Source organism: Ochotona princeps, chromosome 16 (assembly GCF_030435755.1).
Source record: "Ochotona princeps isolate mOchPri1 chromosome 16, mOchPri1.hap1, whole genome shotgun sequence".
NCBI classification, from domain to species: domain Eukaryota; kingdom Metazoa; phylum Chordata; class Mammalia; order Lagomorpha; family Ochotonidae; genus Ochotona; species Ochotona princeps.
Genome location: NC_080847.1, coordinates 56,527,163 through 56,543,909, shown reverse-complemented (window position 1 = coordinate 56,543,909; position 16,747 = coordinate 56,527,163). Strand labels below are relative to the sequence as shown.

Sequence of the window (16,747 nt, the reverse complement as noted above, 5' to 3'; positions counted from 1 at the left end):
GGTGGGCTGAGTCAACGTCGCCCGTTCCTTTTGTGACTACACTTCCCAGAATGCCTCGGGACACGCTGCCGTCGGAAGACTCCATTTCCCAGAGTCCCCGGCGGGGCTTTCCGCGGGGCGCCTCACCTGGTTTGCCTTGCGGCACAAAGTCCTGGCACGTGGCCGCGGAGCGCGACTCCGCGCGTGGACTTCCGGGGCGCGGCGTCGTGACGTCACGGGCCGGCGCCCGGAGGCCGGCAGGGCGTCGCGGGGCGGCCCCCGGGGCGGGCGGGCCGGCCGAGGCAGGGCTGCGGCTCCCGGGGCTCGCGGCGTCGCTGTCTGCGCTCGCCGGGCGCCCGGGCGGCGGTGCCGCCATGTCGGGCGAGGACGGCCCGGCGGTGGCGGGCCCGGGGGCGGCGGCGGCGGCGCGCGAGCGGCGGCAGGAGCAGCTGCGGCGCTGGGGGGCGCGGGCGGGCGCCGAGCCGGGCCCCGGCGAGCGGCGCGCCCGCACCGTGCGCTTCGAGCGCGCCGCCGAGTTCCTGGCGGCCTGCGCGGGGGGCGACCTGGACGAGGCGCGCCTCATGCTCCGCGCCGCCGACCCGGGCCCCGGAGCCGAGGGCGAGCCCGGCGCGCCGCCGCCCGCCCGCGCCGTGCTGGACTCCACCAACGCCGACGGCATCAGCGCCCTGCACCAGGTGAGCGCCGCCGCCCCGCGGGTCCAGCTCGGGGTCACTGGCGCTGCCCTCTGCCTGCTCCGCGTCTAGCCGGTGTCCCCCTCCGCCGGGCAGGGCCCGACCTGACAGACCCTGCACCCGGGGTCACCTTCGAGGTCCCCGTGTCTTGTTCTTCTCTCCCCGCCCGTGGGCGGGCCGGCGTCAGCGCCCCTTTAATGGACAGCCTCAAGGCACCTGCTCGGCCCGGCTCTGGGCTATCTCCTGTCCGTCCTGGTCAGGAGGACGTCGCTCTGCTGGCCTGAGCTGTTCTGGGCCATTGCTGCTGGGGCCCATAGCATCGGTGGGGGCCAGCGGGTGCCTGTGGGAGCCGAGAGGGGATGTGAGCTCTGCTGCAGGCCAGCGGGTCCCGTGGGAGTCAAGAGGGGATGTGGGATCCGGTGGGAGCCAGCAGGTGCCCGTGGGAGCCGAGAGGGGACGTGGGAGCCGGTGGGGGCCAGAGGGTGCCCGTGGGAGCCGAGAGGGGACGTGGGAGCCGGTGGGGGCCAGCAGGTGCCCGTGGGAGCCGAGAGGGGACGTGGGAGCCGGTGGGAGCCTGCGGGTGCCCGTGGGAGCCGAGAGGGGATGTGAGCTCTGGTGCGGGCCAGCGGGTGCCCGTGGGAGCCGGTGGGAGCCTGCAGGTGCCTGTGGGAGCCAAGAGGGGACGTGGGAGCCGGTGGGAGCCTGCGGGTGCCCGTGGGAGCCGAGAGGGGATGTGAGCTCTGGTGCGGGCCAGCGGGTGCCCGTGGGAGCCGGTGGGAGGCTGCAGGTGCCCTTGGGAGCCGAGAGGGGATGTGGGAGCCTGTGGGGGAAACGTGGGAGGGGGACGCTTTGAAGAGGGGGAGTGACAGCAGAAGCAGACTGCCCTGGGTTCAGGGCTCCGCTTCCCTGCCTGTAGGATCCCTCGGTCCTGAAGCAGAGGGGGTTCTTTTGGGGAGTTGCTACCCCTGCCCTTTTCCTATTCTTGGCTCCCTGGGAGTCTGCTGCCCCTTCCCACTGCCTCCCTGCCTGCGGTGGCTCTGTGGAAGGTCCTGGTGTTAGGGTATGTTCTACTCGGTCATGGGGTTTGGGCCGGGTCTGACTGTGAGGTGAGCAGTTTACACTGTCTGCCTTGGACTGCAGGTGCCAGGACCTAGGAATGTTACCGGCCCTGGGAATGGGCACTGGTCACCATGTCTGTGTCCGCCAGCCTCTGTGGCTTTACCCATTCAGGACTATGCTGCGTGCCCATCTTCAGACCCCAGCCTCTGTGTTGGGAGTTTGGCCTCCCTCACTCCAAAGCTGCTTTTGTAGTAGAGGCCAGGGATGGGGGGTGCAGGAGGGGCTGGACCCCAGGTGTGAGGGAGGAGGGTCTGGGCTGGAGCCCTGGGTGTGAGGGAGGAGGGTCTGGGCTGGACCCCTGGGTGTGAGGGAGGAGGGGCTGGAGCCCTGGGTGTGAGGGAGGAGGGCTGGACCCCTGGGTGTGAGGGAGGCTCTGGGGCTGGAGCCCTGGGTGTGAGGGAGGAGGGCTGGACCCCTGGGTGTGAGGGAGGAGGGCTGGGCCCCTGGGTGTGAGGGAGGAGGGTCTGGGCTGGACCCCAGGTGTGAGGGAGGAGGGTCTGGGCTGGAGCCCTGGGTGTGAGGGAGGCTCTGGGGCTGGAGCCCTGGGTGTGAGGGAGGAGGGCTGGGCCCCTGGGTGTGAGGGAGGAGGGTCTGGGCTGGAGCCCTGGGTGTGAGGGAGGAGGGTCTGGGCTGGAGCCCTGGGTGTGAGGGAGGCTCTGGGGCTGGAGCCCTGGGTGTGAGGGAGGAGGGCTGGGCCCCTGGGTGTGAGGGAGGAGGGTCTGGGCTGGAGCCCTGGGTGTGAGGGAGGAGGGTCTGGGCTGGACCCCTGGGTGTGAGGGAGGCTCTGGGGCTGGAGCCCTGGGTGTGAGGGAGGAGGGACTGGACCCCCGGGTGTGAGGGAAGAGGGGCTGGACCCCTGGGTGTGAGGGAGGCTCTGGGGCTGGAGCCCTGGGTGTGAGGGAGGAGGGTCTGGGCTGGACCCCTAGGTGTGAGGGAGGAGGGTCTGGGCTGGACCCCTGGGTGTGAGGGAGGAGGGCTGGACCCCTGGGTGTGAGGGAGGAGGGTCTGGGCTGGACCCCTAGGTGTGAGGGAGGAGGGTCTGGGCTGGACCCCTGGGTGTGAGGGAGGAGGGTCTGGGCTGGACCCCTGGGTGTGAGGGAGTAGGGTCTGGGCTGGCCCCCTGGGTGTGAGGGAGGAGGGTCTGGGCTGGACCCCTGGGTGTGAGGGAGGAGGGCTGGACCCCTGGGTGTGAGGGAGGAGGGTCTGGGCTGGACCCCTGGGTGTGAGGGAGGAGGGTCTGGGCTGGACCCCTGGGTGTGAGGGAGGAGGGTCTGGGCTGGACCCCTGGGTGTGAGGGAGGAGGGGCTGGGCTGGACCCCTGGGTGTGAGGGAGGAGGGTCTGGGCTGGACCCCTGGGTGTGAGGGAGGAGGGGCTGGGAGTGGATCCCATCCTGGCTGCCTGCTGTCACTCCTTGGTGCCTGTGCTGGGCCAGGTCCTTGAAAGGGAAAGGCCCAGCTTCACTTTGCCCCCCTTCCCGGTCACCATGACAACAGCATGGAAATAAACGAGCCCGGAGTTCATCTTGTTCCCAGGGCTCCACCGCCCCCCCTCACAGCCGAGTTTCCATGACTTCATGGGCCTGGGCATCCCGGGTCCTCTGCGGCAGCCAGGGAGATGGGGGGTTAATGTACAGAGCACCCTGGCATCCAGAGCCCTCCCCTGCTTGGGTCCTGGGCATGCCTGGAGTTCACACTGATACACGCGCGTGTGCGCACGTCCATCCCACCCCCAGACCCTACCTGCCTGGCCTGCCCCAGGTCGGGTATGTGTCTCCTGAGAGGGGGCCTCGGGAAACCCCTTGGCGTCCTGCCAGGCCCCGTACTGTGGTGTCTGCGAGGCTGGGAGTTCCAGAAGCCCGGGCTGGGCTGAGGAGGCCTGTGGCCTGCAGCTGAGGCTCCCGATACTGGGCGCCGGTGTCAGGCTGGGCTCCCTCTCGCGCCGTCAGAAGTTAGAGTGCCCAGGCCAGAGGCTACTGGGACCCCTTTCCATCCCGCCTCGCTGAGCCCGCCCCCCGCCTGCAGGCCTGCATTGATGAGAACCTGGAAGTGGTGCGTTTCCTGGTAGAGCAGGGTGCCACCGTGAACCAGGCAGACAACGAGGGCTGGACGCCGCTGCACGTGGCTGCCTCCTGCGGGTGCCTGGACATCGCCAGGTGAGGCTGGTGCTGGGGCAGGGGACTGGGCGGGGCGGCACCCACCCGCAGCCCTGACCTCCGCTTACCCCCAGGTACCTGCTGAGCCACGGGGCCAACATCGCTGCCGTCAACAGTGACGGGGACCTGCCCCTGGACCTGGCTGAGGCAGACGCCATGGAAGGGTTGCTCAAGGCCGAGATCACTCGCCGAGGTGGGGGTGGGGCCTCTGGGTGGGGTGGGCCCTCGGGTGGTGTGTTCAGGGGTGCTTCACCCATGGGCCTCAGGCCCACCCTGTTGCCAGGTCCGGTGAATGAGCACATAGGGCCCCTGGGCAGCCACTGAGTTGGGGATGTCTTTAGGTGTGAGCGGACAAGCTGGGCCTTGGAGCTGGTCTCCCTGGACCCCAAGGGGCCTCCAGGGGCTTGGTCCCCACAGCCAGGTCGTCTGCAGTGCTGGCTAGGGAGACATTTCTGGCTCCTGTCAGGTTCTCAGGGACAGTGCATCACCACCCGGGGCGGGAGTGGGGGAGGGTCAGTACGTGGTGGCTCCCAGGCAGGCACTGGAGGCAAAACCTGCAGGCCGTGGGCCCCTGTGTCCTCAGGGAGGCCGTGGAGCCCCCAGGGACCAGCTGTGTATTACACACACACCTACCTGCCTTACCCCCTCCATCAGCAGGATGCCTCGTGTGACCGAGCGGGGTTAGCTGGGCCTCGGAGGGGGCACAGGTGGTCCTGGGATGGGGCTGCCCTGCTTCTGCCTGTCCCAGCGTGTCCCTACTACCTGACAAGACTCTCACTTGCTTCTTACTAAGCATTTTCCTTCCTTGTTTCTACTTTTTAACTGAGAGGCAGATCTCCCATCCGCTAGTACACTCTGCTCCCTGAAGGCCCAAGTCAGCCATGGCTGGGCTAGGAGCCTGGAGCTCCTCCTGGGTCTCCCTGTGCATGGCACAGCCATCTCTTCCTCCCCCGAGTGTGGGTCAGCAGGAAGCTGCCTACAAGCTGAGCGAGGCCTTGAACCCAGACTCCGATTGGGATGTCCCTGGCAGTGTCCCAGCTGCCACACCACGTTCCTGCCTATCTCACTGGTTTCAAGGCTTGCAGCGCCCTTTGGACCAGCCACAGCCCTAGCCTGACTCTGCACCGTCACCCGCAGCCCCGGTGCTGCTTGTGAATGTGCCGTGTCCCTGACGTGACATGACTGTGGGCGCAGGTCATGGAAGCCTCCAGGCCAGGAGGCAGCAGGCCGCCTCGCTGCTCACTTGCATGCCCTTGGCTGGAGCTTCTGCTGTGTGCACTGCCTTCCTGCCCTCTACTGCTTTGCTTATCCAGCCCCCATTGCACAAATGACCCACAAACGTGGCCTCAGGGCACAGTCACCTCAGCCTGATTCCTCAGGGCACAGTCACCTCAGCCTGGATCCTCAGGACACAGTCACCTCAGCCTGGATCCTCAGGACACAGTCACCTAAGCCTGATTCCTTAGGGCACAGTCACCTCAGCCTGGATCCTCAGGGCACAGTCTCCTGAGCCTGGATCCTCAGGACACAGTCACCTCAGCCTGGATCCTCAGTGCACAGTCACCTCAGCCTGGATCCTCAGTGCACAGTCACCTCAGCCTGGATCCTCAGGACACAGTCACCTAAGCCTGATTCCTTAGGGCACAGTCACCTCAGCCTGGATCCTCAGGGCACAGTCTCCTGAGCCTGGATCCTCAGGACACAGTCACCTCAGCCTGGATCCTCAGGACACAGTCACCTCAGCCTGGATCCTCAGGACACAGTCTCCTCAACCTGGATCCTCAGGGCACAGTCTCCTCAACCTGGATCCTCAGGGCACAGGCTCCTCAGCCTGGATCCTCAGGGCACAGGCTCCTCAGCCTGGATCCTCAGGGCACAGTCTCCTGAGCCTGGAACCTCAGGGTTCAGTCTCCTCAACCTGAATCCTCAGAGGACAGTCTCCTGAGCCTGGATCCTCAGGACACAGTCATCTCAGCCTGGATCCTCAGAGGACAGTCTCCTGAGCCTGGATCCTCAGGGCACAGTCTCCTGAGCCTGGATCCTCAGGGCACAGTCACCTCAGCCTGGATCCTCAGGGCACAGTCTCTTCAGCCTGGATCCTCAGGGCACAGTCTCCTGAGCCTGGATCCTCAGAACACCGTCACCTCAGCCTGGATCCTCAGGACACAGTCACCTAAGCCTGATTCCTTAGGGCACAGTCACCTCAGCCTGGATCCTCAGGGCACAGTCACCTCAGCCTGGATCCTCAGGACACAGTCACCTCAGCCTGTATCCTCAGGACACAGTCTCCTCAAACTGGATCCTCAGGGCACAGTCTCCTCAACCTGGATCCTCAGGGCACAGGCTCCTCAGCCTGGATCCTCACGGCACAGGCTCCTCAGCCTGGATCCTCAGGGCACAGTCTCCTGAGCCTGGAACCTCAGGGTTCAGTCTCCTCAACCTGAATCCTCAGAGGACAGTCTCCTGAGCCTGGATCCTCAGGACACAGTCATCTCAGCCTGGATCCTCAGAGGACAGTCTCCTGAGCCTGGATCCTCAGGGCACAGTCTCCTGAGCCTGGATCCTCAGGGCACAGTCACCTCAGCCTGGATCCTCAGGGCACAGTCTCTTCAGCCTGGATCCTCAGGGCACAGTCTCCTGAGCCTGGATCCTCAGAACACCGTCACCTCAGCCTGGATCCTCAGTGCACAGTCTCCTCATTCTGGATCCTCAGAACACCGTCACCTCAGCCTGGATCCTCAGTTGTCTGTCTCCTCAGTCTGGATCTCATTCCCTGCAGACAGGCTGACTGTCAGTAGTTAGAGCTGCTCTTGACCTTGATTTGGGTCTGTGAGCTTCCTCCTTTGCTAAGAAGAGGGACCACTGAGGTCTGGAGACCCCGAGAGGGAGGCTGCATTCTGTTTTTCTGCAGATGTGGCTGGTGGCTCACTTGGCTGTAGGAGTGGCCATGTTCCCTCCTGTGGTTCAGGAAAGGCTGGCAGGTAGGAGGTCCTGGCTTTAGGGTCTGCTCGAGCTGGCCCTGGACAGAACAGCCACCAAGACTGTAATGGCTCCCACTCCACACTCTACTGCTGCCACCCAGCCAGGCCTTGCTGTGGACTCGGCTTGACCCATGCTTCACACAGAGCCTAGTCACAGTGATGCCCCCATGGCGAGGGTCATCAGCCCAGTGAGAGAGATGTCCTTGAAGGGGTGGGGTGCGGGGAGGCCCCCACAGAAGCAGGTGCAGCCCTTGTGGGGGAGGCCTGTCCTCTCCCCGCCCTTCTCCCAGTGTCCATGACTCTGCAGGGCCTAGCGGCCCAGAGCTTCCTGCTTGTCCTTCCTGGAGGCCTCCTGGCTGTGCCTTCCTCACAGATGCCCGGGGGTGGACGGTGGCGGAAGTGGCTGGTCAAGTGTCCCGTGGCAAGATGGATGAGTGGAGAAAGGGGGATGGTATGCAGCATTGTGAAGGAAGTTCTGGGACGGCCCCAGGGTGGCCCCCGGCCGCTGTTCCTCACAGATGGGTGGGGTGTCGCAGGGCAGTTGTCTAATGCGGAATGGTGACCTCAGGTGGCGACGATGTGCAGGCGGGAGACCTAGCCCCAAGCCTCGCAGGACAGTGCTGAAGATGGCGGCTCCTGGGTGTCTTGAGACACAGGTCTCCACTCCCTGGTTCACTCCCAGGCGGCTGCACTGACAGGGCTTAGCTGCCTGATACTGCCCAGGTGTGTTAGCAGGCAGCTGGGCCAGGTCTGGAGCCCAGCACTGTGACACGATTGGGCATCCTGTGCAGTGACCTGGGGTTGTGGCCTTGTGGGGGCTGCCCACACCCGTTCATCTGCAGCAGCTGGCAGAATGGTCATAGTGGGGACAGCACACCTGTCCTGGGGACTGTGCCTGACTGCTGCCCGTGCGGCGCCAGCTGCTCCCTTTTGCACGTGGCAGCACAGCACTTTGATCTGGGCGGGAAGGCCTCTTATGGTGACTTGGAGAGGAGCCACTTCAGAGTGAGAGCCATGGTTGGCGATAGCCCTCTCCTGGAGCTGCTGTCCTCTACCCTGCCCAGCCTGTGTCCTACGCAGCTGTCTGCCCCGGGCTGGCCCCCTCCTTGCCTGGTCTCACACCTGCCCCGTGCTCAGCCTGCTGTGTTGCTGGGCATCCCTGGTGCCGGCACCTGCTGGCAGCCATTCTCACTAGCCACGTCCTGACACTTGGCCTGTTACATGTGCTTTCCGTGGGACTTGGCCCTTCCCCAGCCTGGCCACTGGGCTGTGCCAGAGGAGTTACACAGACTCCTTGGCAGCGGCTGCCCAAGAAGGGGGCACCAGAGGGGTAGGGAACTTTGGACTTGAGTTGTACCCCCAGCTGACAAGGCCAAAGCCCAGAGTGCCCAGGCTTGAGTCGCGTGAGCCGGCTCCTGGCGTTGTTGGCAGCACTGTGGCACAGTGAGTTGGCTAAGCCGCCACTTGTGACACTGGCATCATGTGTGAATCCTTGTGCAAGTCCACCGGGTGGCACGAAACACTGACCCCAGGCCCAGTCCTGGTAGATGCCTGTGAGCTGCCTGTGGTGAGAAAGGGCCTAGCTGGCCTCAACGACTGTGGCACACTTGGGCCTTGGGCTGCCCAGCTGTGTTTTCTTGGTTCTAATTTAAAGTATATGTTGGACCCAGTGTGGTAGCCTAGCAGCTAAAGCCTTCGCCTTGCACGTGCAGGAATACCGTATGGGTGCCGGTTCTAATCCCAGTGGCCCTGCTTCCCATCCAGCTCCCTGCTTGTGGCCTGGGAAAGCAGTGTAGGACAGCCCAAAGCCTTGGGACCCTGCACCTCTGTGGAAGACCTGGAAGAAGTTCCTGGCTTTTAGCTTCGGATTGGCACAGTTGTGGCCACTTGGGAAGTGAATCATTGGGTGGGAAATTTTTTTTTTTAATTATATGTTTATTTGAAGACCTCACACAATGACTCAATTGGCTAATCCTCACCTTGTAAGTGCTGGGATTGTATATGGGTATAATTTGTATCCTGGCTGCTCCACTTCCCATCCGCTTCCTGCCTGTGGCCTGAGAAAGCAGCAGAGGGCAGCCCAAAGCCTTGGGACTCTGCACGTGTGTGGGAGACCCAGAGGAAGTTCCTGACTGTGGCCTTGCAATGGTTTAGCTTTGGCCGTTGTGGCCATTTGGGGAATGAACCAGCAGATGAAAGATCTTTCAGTGTATCTGCCTTTCCAATAAAAATAAATGTATAAATCTTGGGTCCAGTGTAATGGCTCAATAGCTAAATCCTTACCTTGCAAGCAGTGGGATCCCATATGGGCACTGGTTTGTGTCTTGGCTGCCCTGCTTCCCATCCAGCTCCCTGCCTGTGGCTTTGGGCGGCAGAGAACGGCCCAAAGCCTCGGGACCCTGAACCCACATGGGAGAGCCGGAAGCTATGGCTCCTGGCTTTGGACCAGCTCAGCTCCTGGTATTGTGGCCACTTGGGGAGTAAACCAGTGGACGGAAGCTCTCTCTCTGTCTCTGCTTTGTAAATCTGATTTGCTTTTCCAATAAAAAAAGTGTAAACAAATAAAAAAATAAAGTGTATGTTTGTTTGAAAGAGACAGGAGGCAGATAGGAAGAGATCCTAGACCAGCCAGGCGGAGCCAGCTGAAACCTGGAGCCTGGCATGTCATTTGGGTCTCCCATGGGGGTGCAGGAGTCTGGCACGCCATCTGGGTCTCCCATGGGGGTGCAGGAGTCTGGCATTGTGCCATCTGGGTCTGCCATCTGGGTCTCCCATGGGGGTGCAGAAGCCTGGCATTGTGCCATCATGCACTACTCTCCTGGTACACTAGGGGGCGCTTGGTTGGAGCAGAGCAGTGGGCCTTGAACTGCTTTTCTTTTTTTGTTTTGTTTAAAGATTTATTTACTTTATTACAAAGTCAGATATACAGAGAGGAGGAGAGACAGAGAGGAAGATCTTCCGTCCGATGATTCGCTCCCCAAGTGAGCCGCAACGGCCGGTGCGCGCCAATCCCAAGCCGGGAACCTGGAACCTCTTCTGCGTCTCCCACACGGGTGCAGTGTTCCAATGCATTGGGCCGTCCTCGACTGCTTTCCCAGGCCACAAGCAGGGAGCTGGATGGGAAGTGGAGCTGCCGGGATTAGAACCGGCGCCCATATGGGATCCTGGGGTGTTCAAGGCGAGGACTTTAGCCGCTAGGCCACGCCGCCGGGCCCTTGAACTGCTTTTCATAGGGGAGGCCTGTGTTGCAGGCAGAGCCAGCCCCCATTGTATCCATTCTCCACACTGGGTGGTGCCATCCGGGGATGTTGGGGAGATTGACGTGGGCCACGAAATCAGCTTGAGATTGCAGGAAGTCCAGCGCAGAGATCAGAAAGGTAGATGACTTCAGCATAGTTCCGTTTTACCTAACACGGTGTAGCCAGTGTTACCATGTCAGCATGGGTTTTCTCCTCCTCTTAGCTTGAATTGGCAGGTGCATTTTATGGCACAACAGCGGCAGCCCTGGCATTTTATGTCACAACACTGAGCCCTGTGGCTCAGTGTTCACACAGTCCAGGAGCTTGGCAGGTGCAGGGATGGTTCAGCTCCAGACAGCACTGGACAATGGTCACCATCCCTGGAGACCACCGAGGAAAGCCCAGTGCCTCCCGCCTTGGGCTGGCAGTGCGGTCTAGTGGGTAGAGGCACCACTGTAGCTGGCATCCCGTGAGGGTGCTGGTTCATGTCCTGGCTGCTCTGTTCCCATTCAGCTCTGCCAGGGGCCTGGGAAGGCAGTGGAGGATGGCTCGAGTGTTTGGGCCGGTGTACCCGTGTGGGAGACCCCAAGAGAGCTCCTGGCTCCCGTCTGACCTGGTGCTGGCTGTGGTGGACCAGGATGGAAGATCTTGCCTCTCCCTCTTTGTAACTCCCTAAAGCCAGCTGATCCTTAAAGAGCTTGTCAGTGGCAGGTGGACAGGGGTTCTCTTTAGCATAGCTGGGCAGAAGTTGTCCCTGCCGTCTGTATCTGCCGCTGCGGCCTGGTTGGGAGGCAGGGTGTGATCCCCAGCATGTGAGTGACAAGATTGGGGGAACCCGTGTAACTGGTGAAGCGCCAGGGAGCCAAGCGCCGGGTTGCCTGGCTGTGGGTTTCACATGTGTTAGCAGTAACAGCCCATGTCCCCAGCCCTTGGTAATGGTTGCTAGGCCCCGAGTGGGACCCCGCTGAGGACATGGGACCAGGGCTGAGCTGGGGCCCCTTCAGCCACCACCCAGGCTCCCGGGGGGCAGGATCGATGGCGCCCCTTCCCTCCTCACCCCAGGCGTGGACGTGGAGGCGGCCAAGCGGGCTGAGGAGGAGCTGCTGCTGCGTGACACGAGATGCTGGCTGAATGGGGGCGCCATGCCTGAGGCCCGCCACCCCCGCACCGGGGCCTCTGCTCTGCACGTGGCTGCCGCCAAGGGCTACATTGAGGTCATGCGGTAAGGCCGTGGATGGGGTCTCTAGCTCGAAGGTCTGCCTTGGTCACCCCGACTCCACGGGTCGTGTTCCCGGGGAGGCATGTTCTAGTTTACAGTCTTCCTCTGTCAGCTAGGACGGGCACGGCAGACAGTCCGTGAGCACTGCATGGCTGCTGCTGCTTCCTGCAGTGGCCTGCTGTGGGCCAGTGCCCAGGCACACCAGAGAGTCCCCTGCAGCCGTGCCTATGGGTCCCCTGCAGGCGTGGGTGCTGTCTGCCCTGGTACTGCGCCCTGAGGTAGCACACGTTTGCCTGGCACAGTCCATGCGGGTTGGGAGGGGAAGCAGGTCCTTGTGTGGTCCTAGCCTGTCCAGGGATGGACCTGACCTATGGGCTGGTCTGGATGCAGAGCTGCACCTCTGGTCTCTGCCCTGGTGCTGGGGCACCCCTGCTGTGAGACCAGGAGTGTAGCAGATGACTGGCTGGGGACCTGGGCAGGGTGCAGGGGAAGCGGAGGGGAGGCCAGGGCTGCCAGCTCGCAGTCCCACACTCAGCAGCCCTGGCAGTCCAAGGAGCGGATGCTGGGGCAGTGTCCATGGCCTTGACTGTCCCCTGGCCTCCAGGCTGCTTCTCCAGGCTGGCTATGACACGGAGCTGCGGGACGGGGATGGCTGGACCCCCCTGCACGCTGCGGCCCACTGGGGCGTGGAAGACGCGTGCCGCCTGCTGGCGGAGCACGGAGGGGGCATGGACTCGCTGACCCACGCGGTGAGGGCGGGCAGGTGGGCAGGCAGCTGGGCCAGGGCTGGGTGTGCCTCCACTCTTACCGCATCTGCTGCCCCCGCCTCCAGGGGCAGCGTCCCTGCGACCTGGCGGATGAGGAGGTACTGAGCCTGCTGGAGGAGCTGGCCCGGAAGCAGGAGGATGTAAGTCCTGGGCCAGGCCTCCCCTGTCCCCCGCCCCCCTGCTGCCCTTCAGGACAGACCCAGCCCAGCCTTGCTGGACGAAGGGACGCCCTGGGGTGTCTGCTCCCACCCAGGGCCTGGGTTGACCCCGACCCTGCAGCTTTCCTTTCCCACTCAGCTTCGGAGCCAGAAGGAGGCCTTGCAGGGCAGGGGCCAGGAGCCCCAGGCGCCCTCTGGCGGCAGCGGCAAGCACAGAAGGTAGGGGCCCCGAGGCAGGTGGGTGCTGCCTCCCCTGGCCTGGAACCCAGCACTCCACATCCGCTCTTCCTCCCAGGAGCTCCGTGTGCCGACTCAGCAGCCGCGAGAAGGGCTCTCTGCAGGATCTGTCCAAGGAACGCAAACCTGCCACAGCCGGGGCTATCCCCCTGCGGGACGAGGAGAACGGGGAAGGCCCTGCAGGTGAGAGCCACTGGCTGGGCAGGGGTCTGGGGGAGCTGGGTGTGAGGGAGGAGGGGCTGGGCTGGACCCCCATCTCTAAGGATGCAGGTCAGGGTCGTAGTCCTAGCAGCTGCTCTGCACCCCCCCGCAGTACCCCCTGCTGCAGAGCCCAGTGCCCTCAATGGAGTGTCCTCCCCGCCACCCCCTAGTGCTCCGGGCCGCACAGTGAGTACGGGCAGCACGGTCTGGGGTTGGCCAGGGAGTAAAACCGAGGCACCCGGCTCCCTCCTCTTCCCGTCCTCAGGGTCCTCCTGGGCGCGTGACCTTTACATCTTTGTCGGCTCTGTCCCCTGTGAGGGGCTGGCTCCCGTCCCCGGCTCCATAGCTCAGGCCCCCTGCCTCTGCAGGCCCCCGAGGACGCCCCCTTCTCCAGGCGCTTCGGCCTGCAGAAGACCGAGAGTTCGGGAGCCCTGGGCCCCCCTGATGGGCAAGGGACCGAGGAGACGCTCGGGCTACGGCGCTCAGCCTCCTCCCCTGGCCTGGACGGGACCTGCCCACAGGTGAGTGGGGAGGCTGTGGGGCCTGGGTTGCACTGCCCTCCAGAGACCCTAACTGGACTCTCCTCTCAGGCCAGGGAGCCCCGGCTGGCCAGGGTTACCCCGAGCCTCTCCCGGAAGGTGCCAGAACCCTCTGCCCCGTGAGTACCACAGTGGGACCCTGCAGGCCGGTTGGCTGCGGCCCGACACAGCCCCGCGGCCTTGAGCATGGGCACCGTCAGGCCTCGCCTCCTGCAGGCCCTGTGTCGCTCTCCTGTCCCTGCCCGGTGCTGTCTGTGTGGACTGAGGCTCCACGTGCCAGCTAAGGTCGCGTTCACAGGTCTGAGCCGGCCTCGCGGCCCCCTCCCTCGGATAACTCCAGCGGCCCCTCCTGCGGGCCGGAGCCCGACCCCCCAGCGCCAGCAGCCGAGTCCAGGGACCGGCGCAGGTGAGCCCAGGTGGCAGTCCGGGCATGGTGGCCTGGTGGGGTGCCAGGCCGGCGGGGGCCCTGTCTGAAGGGGGGGTCCTGCTCAGGTCCTACCAGATGCCCGTGCGTGACGAGGAGTCCGAGTCCCAGCGCAAAGCCCGCTCCCGCCTCATGCGCCAGTCGCGAAGAGCCACGCAGGTGAGGACGGCTGTGCGGGCACTGGGCAGGCGCTGGGCAGGTGCTGTGCGGGCACTGGACAGGAGCTGGGCAGGTGCTGGGCAGGCTCTGGGGAGGTGCTGGGTAGGCGCTGGGCAGGCTCTGGGCAGGCACTGGGCAGGCGCTGGGCAGGCACTGGGCAGGCGCTGGGCAGGCTCTGGGCCCGCAGGGGCTGGGCCGGCCCTGACTACCCTTCCCCGCCAGGGTGTCACGCTGACGGACCTCAAGGAAGCCGAGAAGACGGCGGGCCGGGCCGCCGAGGCCGGGAGGCCAGCCGTGCCCAGCCTGGTGAGCGGGCGCCAGGGGCGGCGGGAGGGCCCAGGCGCGCCGTCCTCTGACCTGCCCCCTCGCCGCAGGAGCCTTCCCGGAGGCCCCGGGTCCCCGGACTGGAGGACACGGAGAACCCTGCCCAAAGAGGTGAGGGCCGCGCCCCCCGCCTGGGGAAGTGACCCTCCAGGGCACGGCCTCCTTGGGGGGGGTCTGGTCTGACTGCTGCCCCTCCCCCAGCAGAGGCGCCCGACGGGCAGGGTCAGGGGCCCCAGGCAGCCCGGGAGCACCGCAAGGTTGGCAAGGAGTGGAGGGGGCCTGCGGAGGTGAGGGGCCTGCAGAGGGTGGGGGGCCTGGTGCAGGTGCCCCTGGGTCCCCTTCTGAGCCCCCCTGTGCCTGCAGGGAGAGGAGGCGGACCCCGGCCCGGAGTGCAGGTAGGGGTGGGGCTGGAGGGGGCTGGCGGGGCCGGTGGCCTCGCGGGCGGCCGGCCTGACCCCCAGCTCTGCCCCTCCAGCGCTCTCGACGGCGGCGGACCCGCTTCGCACAGGCAGCAAAGTGTGAGCAACCCCAAGCCGGATCCTGAGCCCGAGCCCGAGCCTCGAGATTCCCACGGAGGTTTCCGGAAGGTGCGGATCCTGCTCCCCGCCCCGTGGTGTGGCCCTGCCTGCTGCACCCCCCCTTGGCTGGCTGACCCACCTGCCTCCCTGCACCCTTAGCTGTATGCGGATCTGCGCCAGGAGAACGAGCGGCTCCGCGAGGCCCTCACCGAGACCACGCTGCGGCTGGCACAGCTCAAGGTGGAGCTGGAGCGGGCCACGCAGGTGAGGGTAGTGGCAGCCGGGGCGGCAGGGGGGCCCTGGCCAGCAAGTGGGGGCCCCTGGGTGGCAGGAGGGTACTGGGAGGGACCCCAGATCTGCCGTAGGCATGGGGGAGGGACCCAGTTGCTGAGCCGCGAGGGGCAGGGCCGGCGGTGGCAGTCCAGCCCTTGAGTGCTGAGCTGGGCACCTGCCTGAGACGGTGTGTCTTCGTCCTCCCCAGAGGCAGGAGCGCTTCGCCGAGCGGCCAGCCCTCTTGGAGCTGGAGAGATTCGTGAGTAGGAGCAGCTGGGCTGGGGGCACACGACCTCCTCCCCTGCTGCTCCGGGCTTCTGACCCCCCCCCTCCATCCAGGAGCGCAGGGCTCTGGAGCGCAAGGCTGCGGAGCTGGAGGAGGAGCTGAAGGTAGGTGCCGGCTGGGTGCTGGGGGCAGTGGGCACGGCGGGCACGGCCCCGGCTGAGCTGCCCGTCCTGCAGGCCCTGTCCGACCTCCGAGCTGACAACCAGCGGCTCAAGGACGAGAACGCAGCGCTGATCCGAGTCATCAGCAAGCTCTCTAAGTGACCATGTGTACAGCTGCTTCTGTCACACACAAACCCCTTCCCCGCCTGAGCACGAGTGACGGGGCTCCGGGGGTCGAGGAGAAGCCATAGCCCCCCTGGGGGGAGGCCAAGCCAGGTAGGGGGATGTCGTGGAGGACCAGGGAGGAGGAGCCGGGACAGGCTGTGCAGGGAGCAGCGTCGGAGCAGAGGGGCTGCCCCGGAGGCCCCCAGCACGTGTGATGCCACCCAGCACCCCTCCCCAAGCAGGGATCCAGAACGTGCCAAGAGCCCACCGGCCTGCGCCGGGTGGGCCACAAAGTGGGTCCATGTGCAATAGGGAGGGGCGTCTGCTATTTTTTGCTGCCCCCTTCCCACTCCTGGGTGGGGAGGGGGAGGAGGTATTTTTGAGACAAAGCACAGGCACCACAAATAAATGTTATGAAGTTGCCACTTGAGACTGGAGCTGGCCACGGGCGGGCTTGGTGCCTTAAGGACGGAGCCTACAGGCTTGGGGCTGCTGCTGCTGCTCTGGCGGACGGGGACAGGGTGGTGTGCGGGGAGGAACGGGTTCCAGCTGGGCACCTGGCTGTCCCAAGTGCACCTGGCTGTGCCCCTAGTGGTGCAGGATGGAGTCAGGTCCAGCGAGGCTGGCCTGGGCAAAGCATGGCAGTGAGGGGGCAGTGCTGGCTCCTCCCTCTGGCCACTGGCGTGTCTGGCTCCTTGGTTAAGAGCGAGAGGTGGGCTGGCAAGGAGTGGAGGGGTGACTGGACAGCCCCAGCACCGCGTTGAGCTTGGTCAGGCTTGGGAAGGGCAGCAGAGGCCCTGCAGGGAGCTCAGGCAGGTGCGGTGGGAGGGATGCGGGGCAGGGGCGTGAGCGTGGCCGTGTTCTTCTGCACAGGGCTCATTCTGGGGTGGGCGTAGGGCCGGGGGCTTATGGCTCCAGAGGAGCTGACCCCTCAGACAGGGCTGCTGGCCCACATTGTGCTGGGGGAGGAGAGCCCAGGAGAAAGCTGGCCCTCAGCCGCTGGTGGACGGGCCAAGCCTCTGGGAGGAGCTGAGTGCCAGGGGGCAGCTAGGCTCAGGGTGGCTTCCCCAACGCAGGCCCAGAGGGCTGCTGCAGCCCTGCCAACAGCCGGGGAAGGTGCTGGGCAAGAACCCAGACCTGGAGGGACCAGCGCCCTGCAGGCATGGCGAGGGGCGGCTGGCTAGAGAACAGATGGACAGCCACACACATGCGG

General features: G+C 65.0%; 1 protein-coding gene across 2 annotated transcripts; it reads left to right on the top strand.

The window, feature by feature from the left end:
- Positions 1–261: 261 nt before the first annotated feature.
- PPP1R12C (protein phosphatase 1 regulatory subunit 12C) lies at positions 262–15,531 on the top strand. Of its 2 annotated transcripts, none has more exons than XM_058674724.1 (22): positions 262–674; positions 3,813–3,943; positions 4,018–4,136; positions 11,226–11,385; positions 11,987–12,131; positions 12,215–12,289; positions 12,447–12,526; positions 12,603–12,727; positions 12,858–12,931; positions 13,114–13,266; positions 13,336–13,403; positions 13,583–13,690; positions 13,777–13,867; positions 14,090–14,173; positions 14,242–14,302; positions 14,396–14,478; positions 14,555–14,586; positions 14,667–14,778; positions 14,869–14,973; positions 15,191–15,241; positions 15,322–15,372; positions 15,445–15,531. In XM_058674724.1, exons 1-22 carry the CDS (start codon positions 354–356, stop codon positions 15,529–15,531), a joined length of 2,316 nt encoding a protein of 771 aa, XP_058530707.1. In that variant the 5' UTR covers positions 262–353. The 2 variants fall into 2 exon arrangements, with proteins under 2 accessions (XP_058530707.1, XP_058530706.1); XM_058674723.1 differs by having other exon boundaries at positions 14,393–14,478.
- Positions 15,532–16,747: the final 1,216 nt, after the last annotated feature.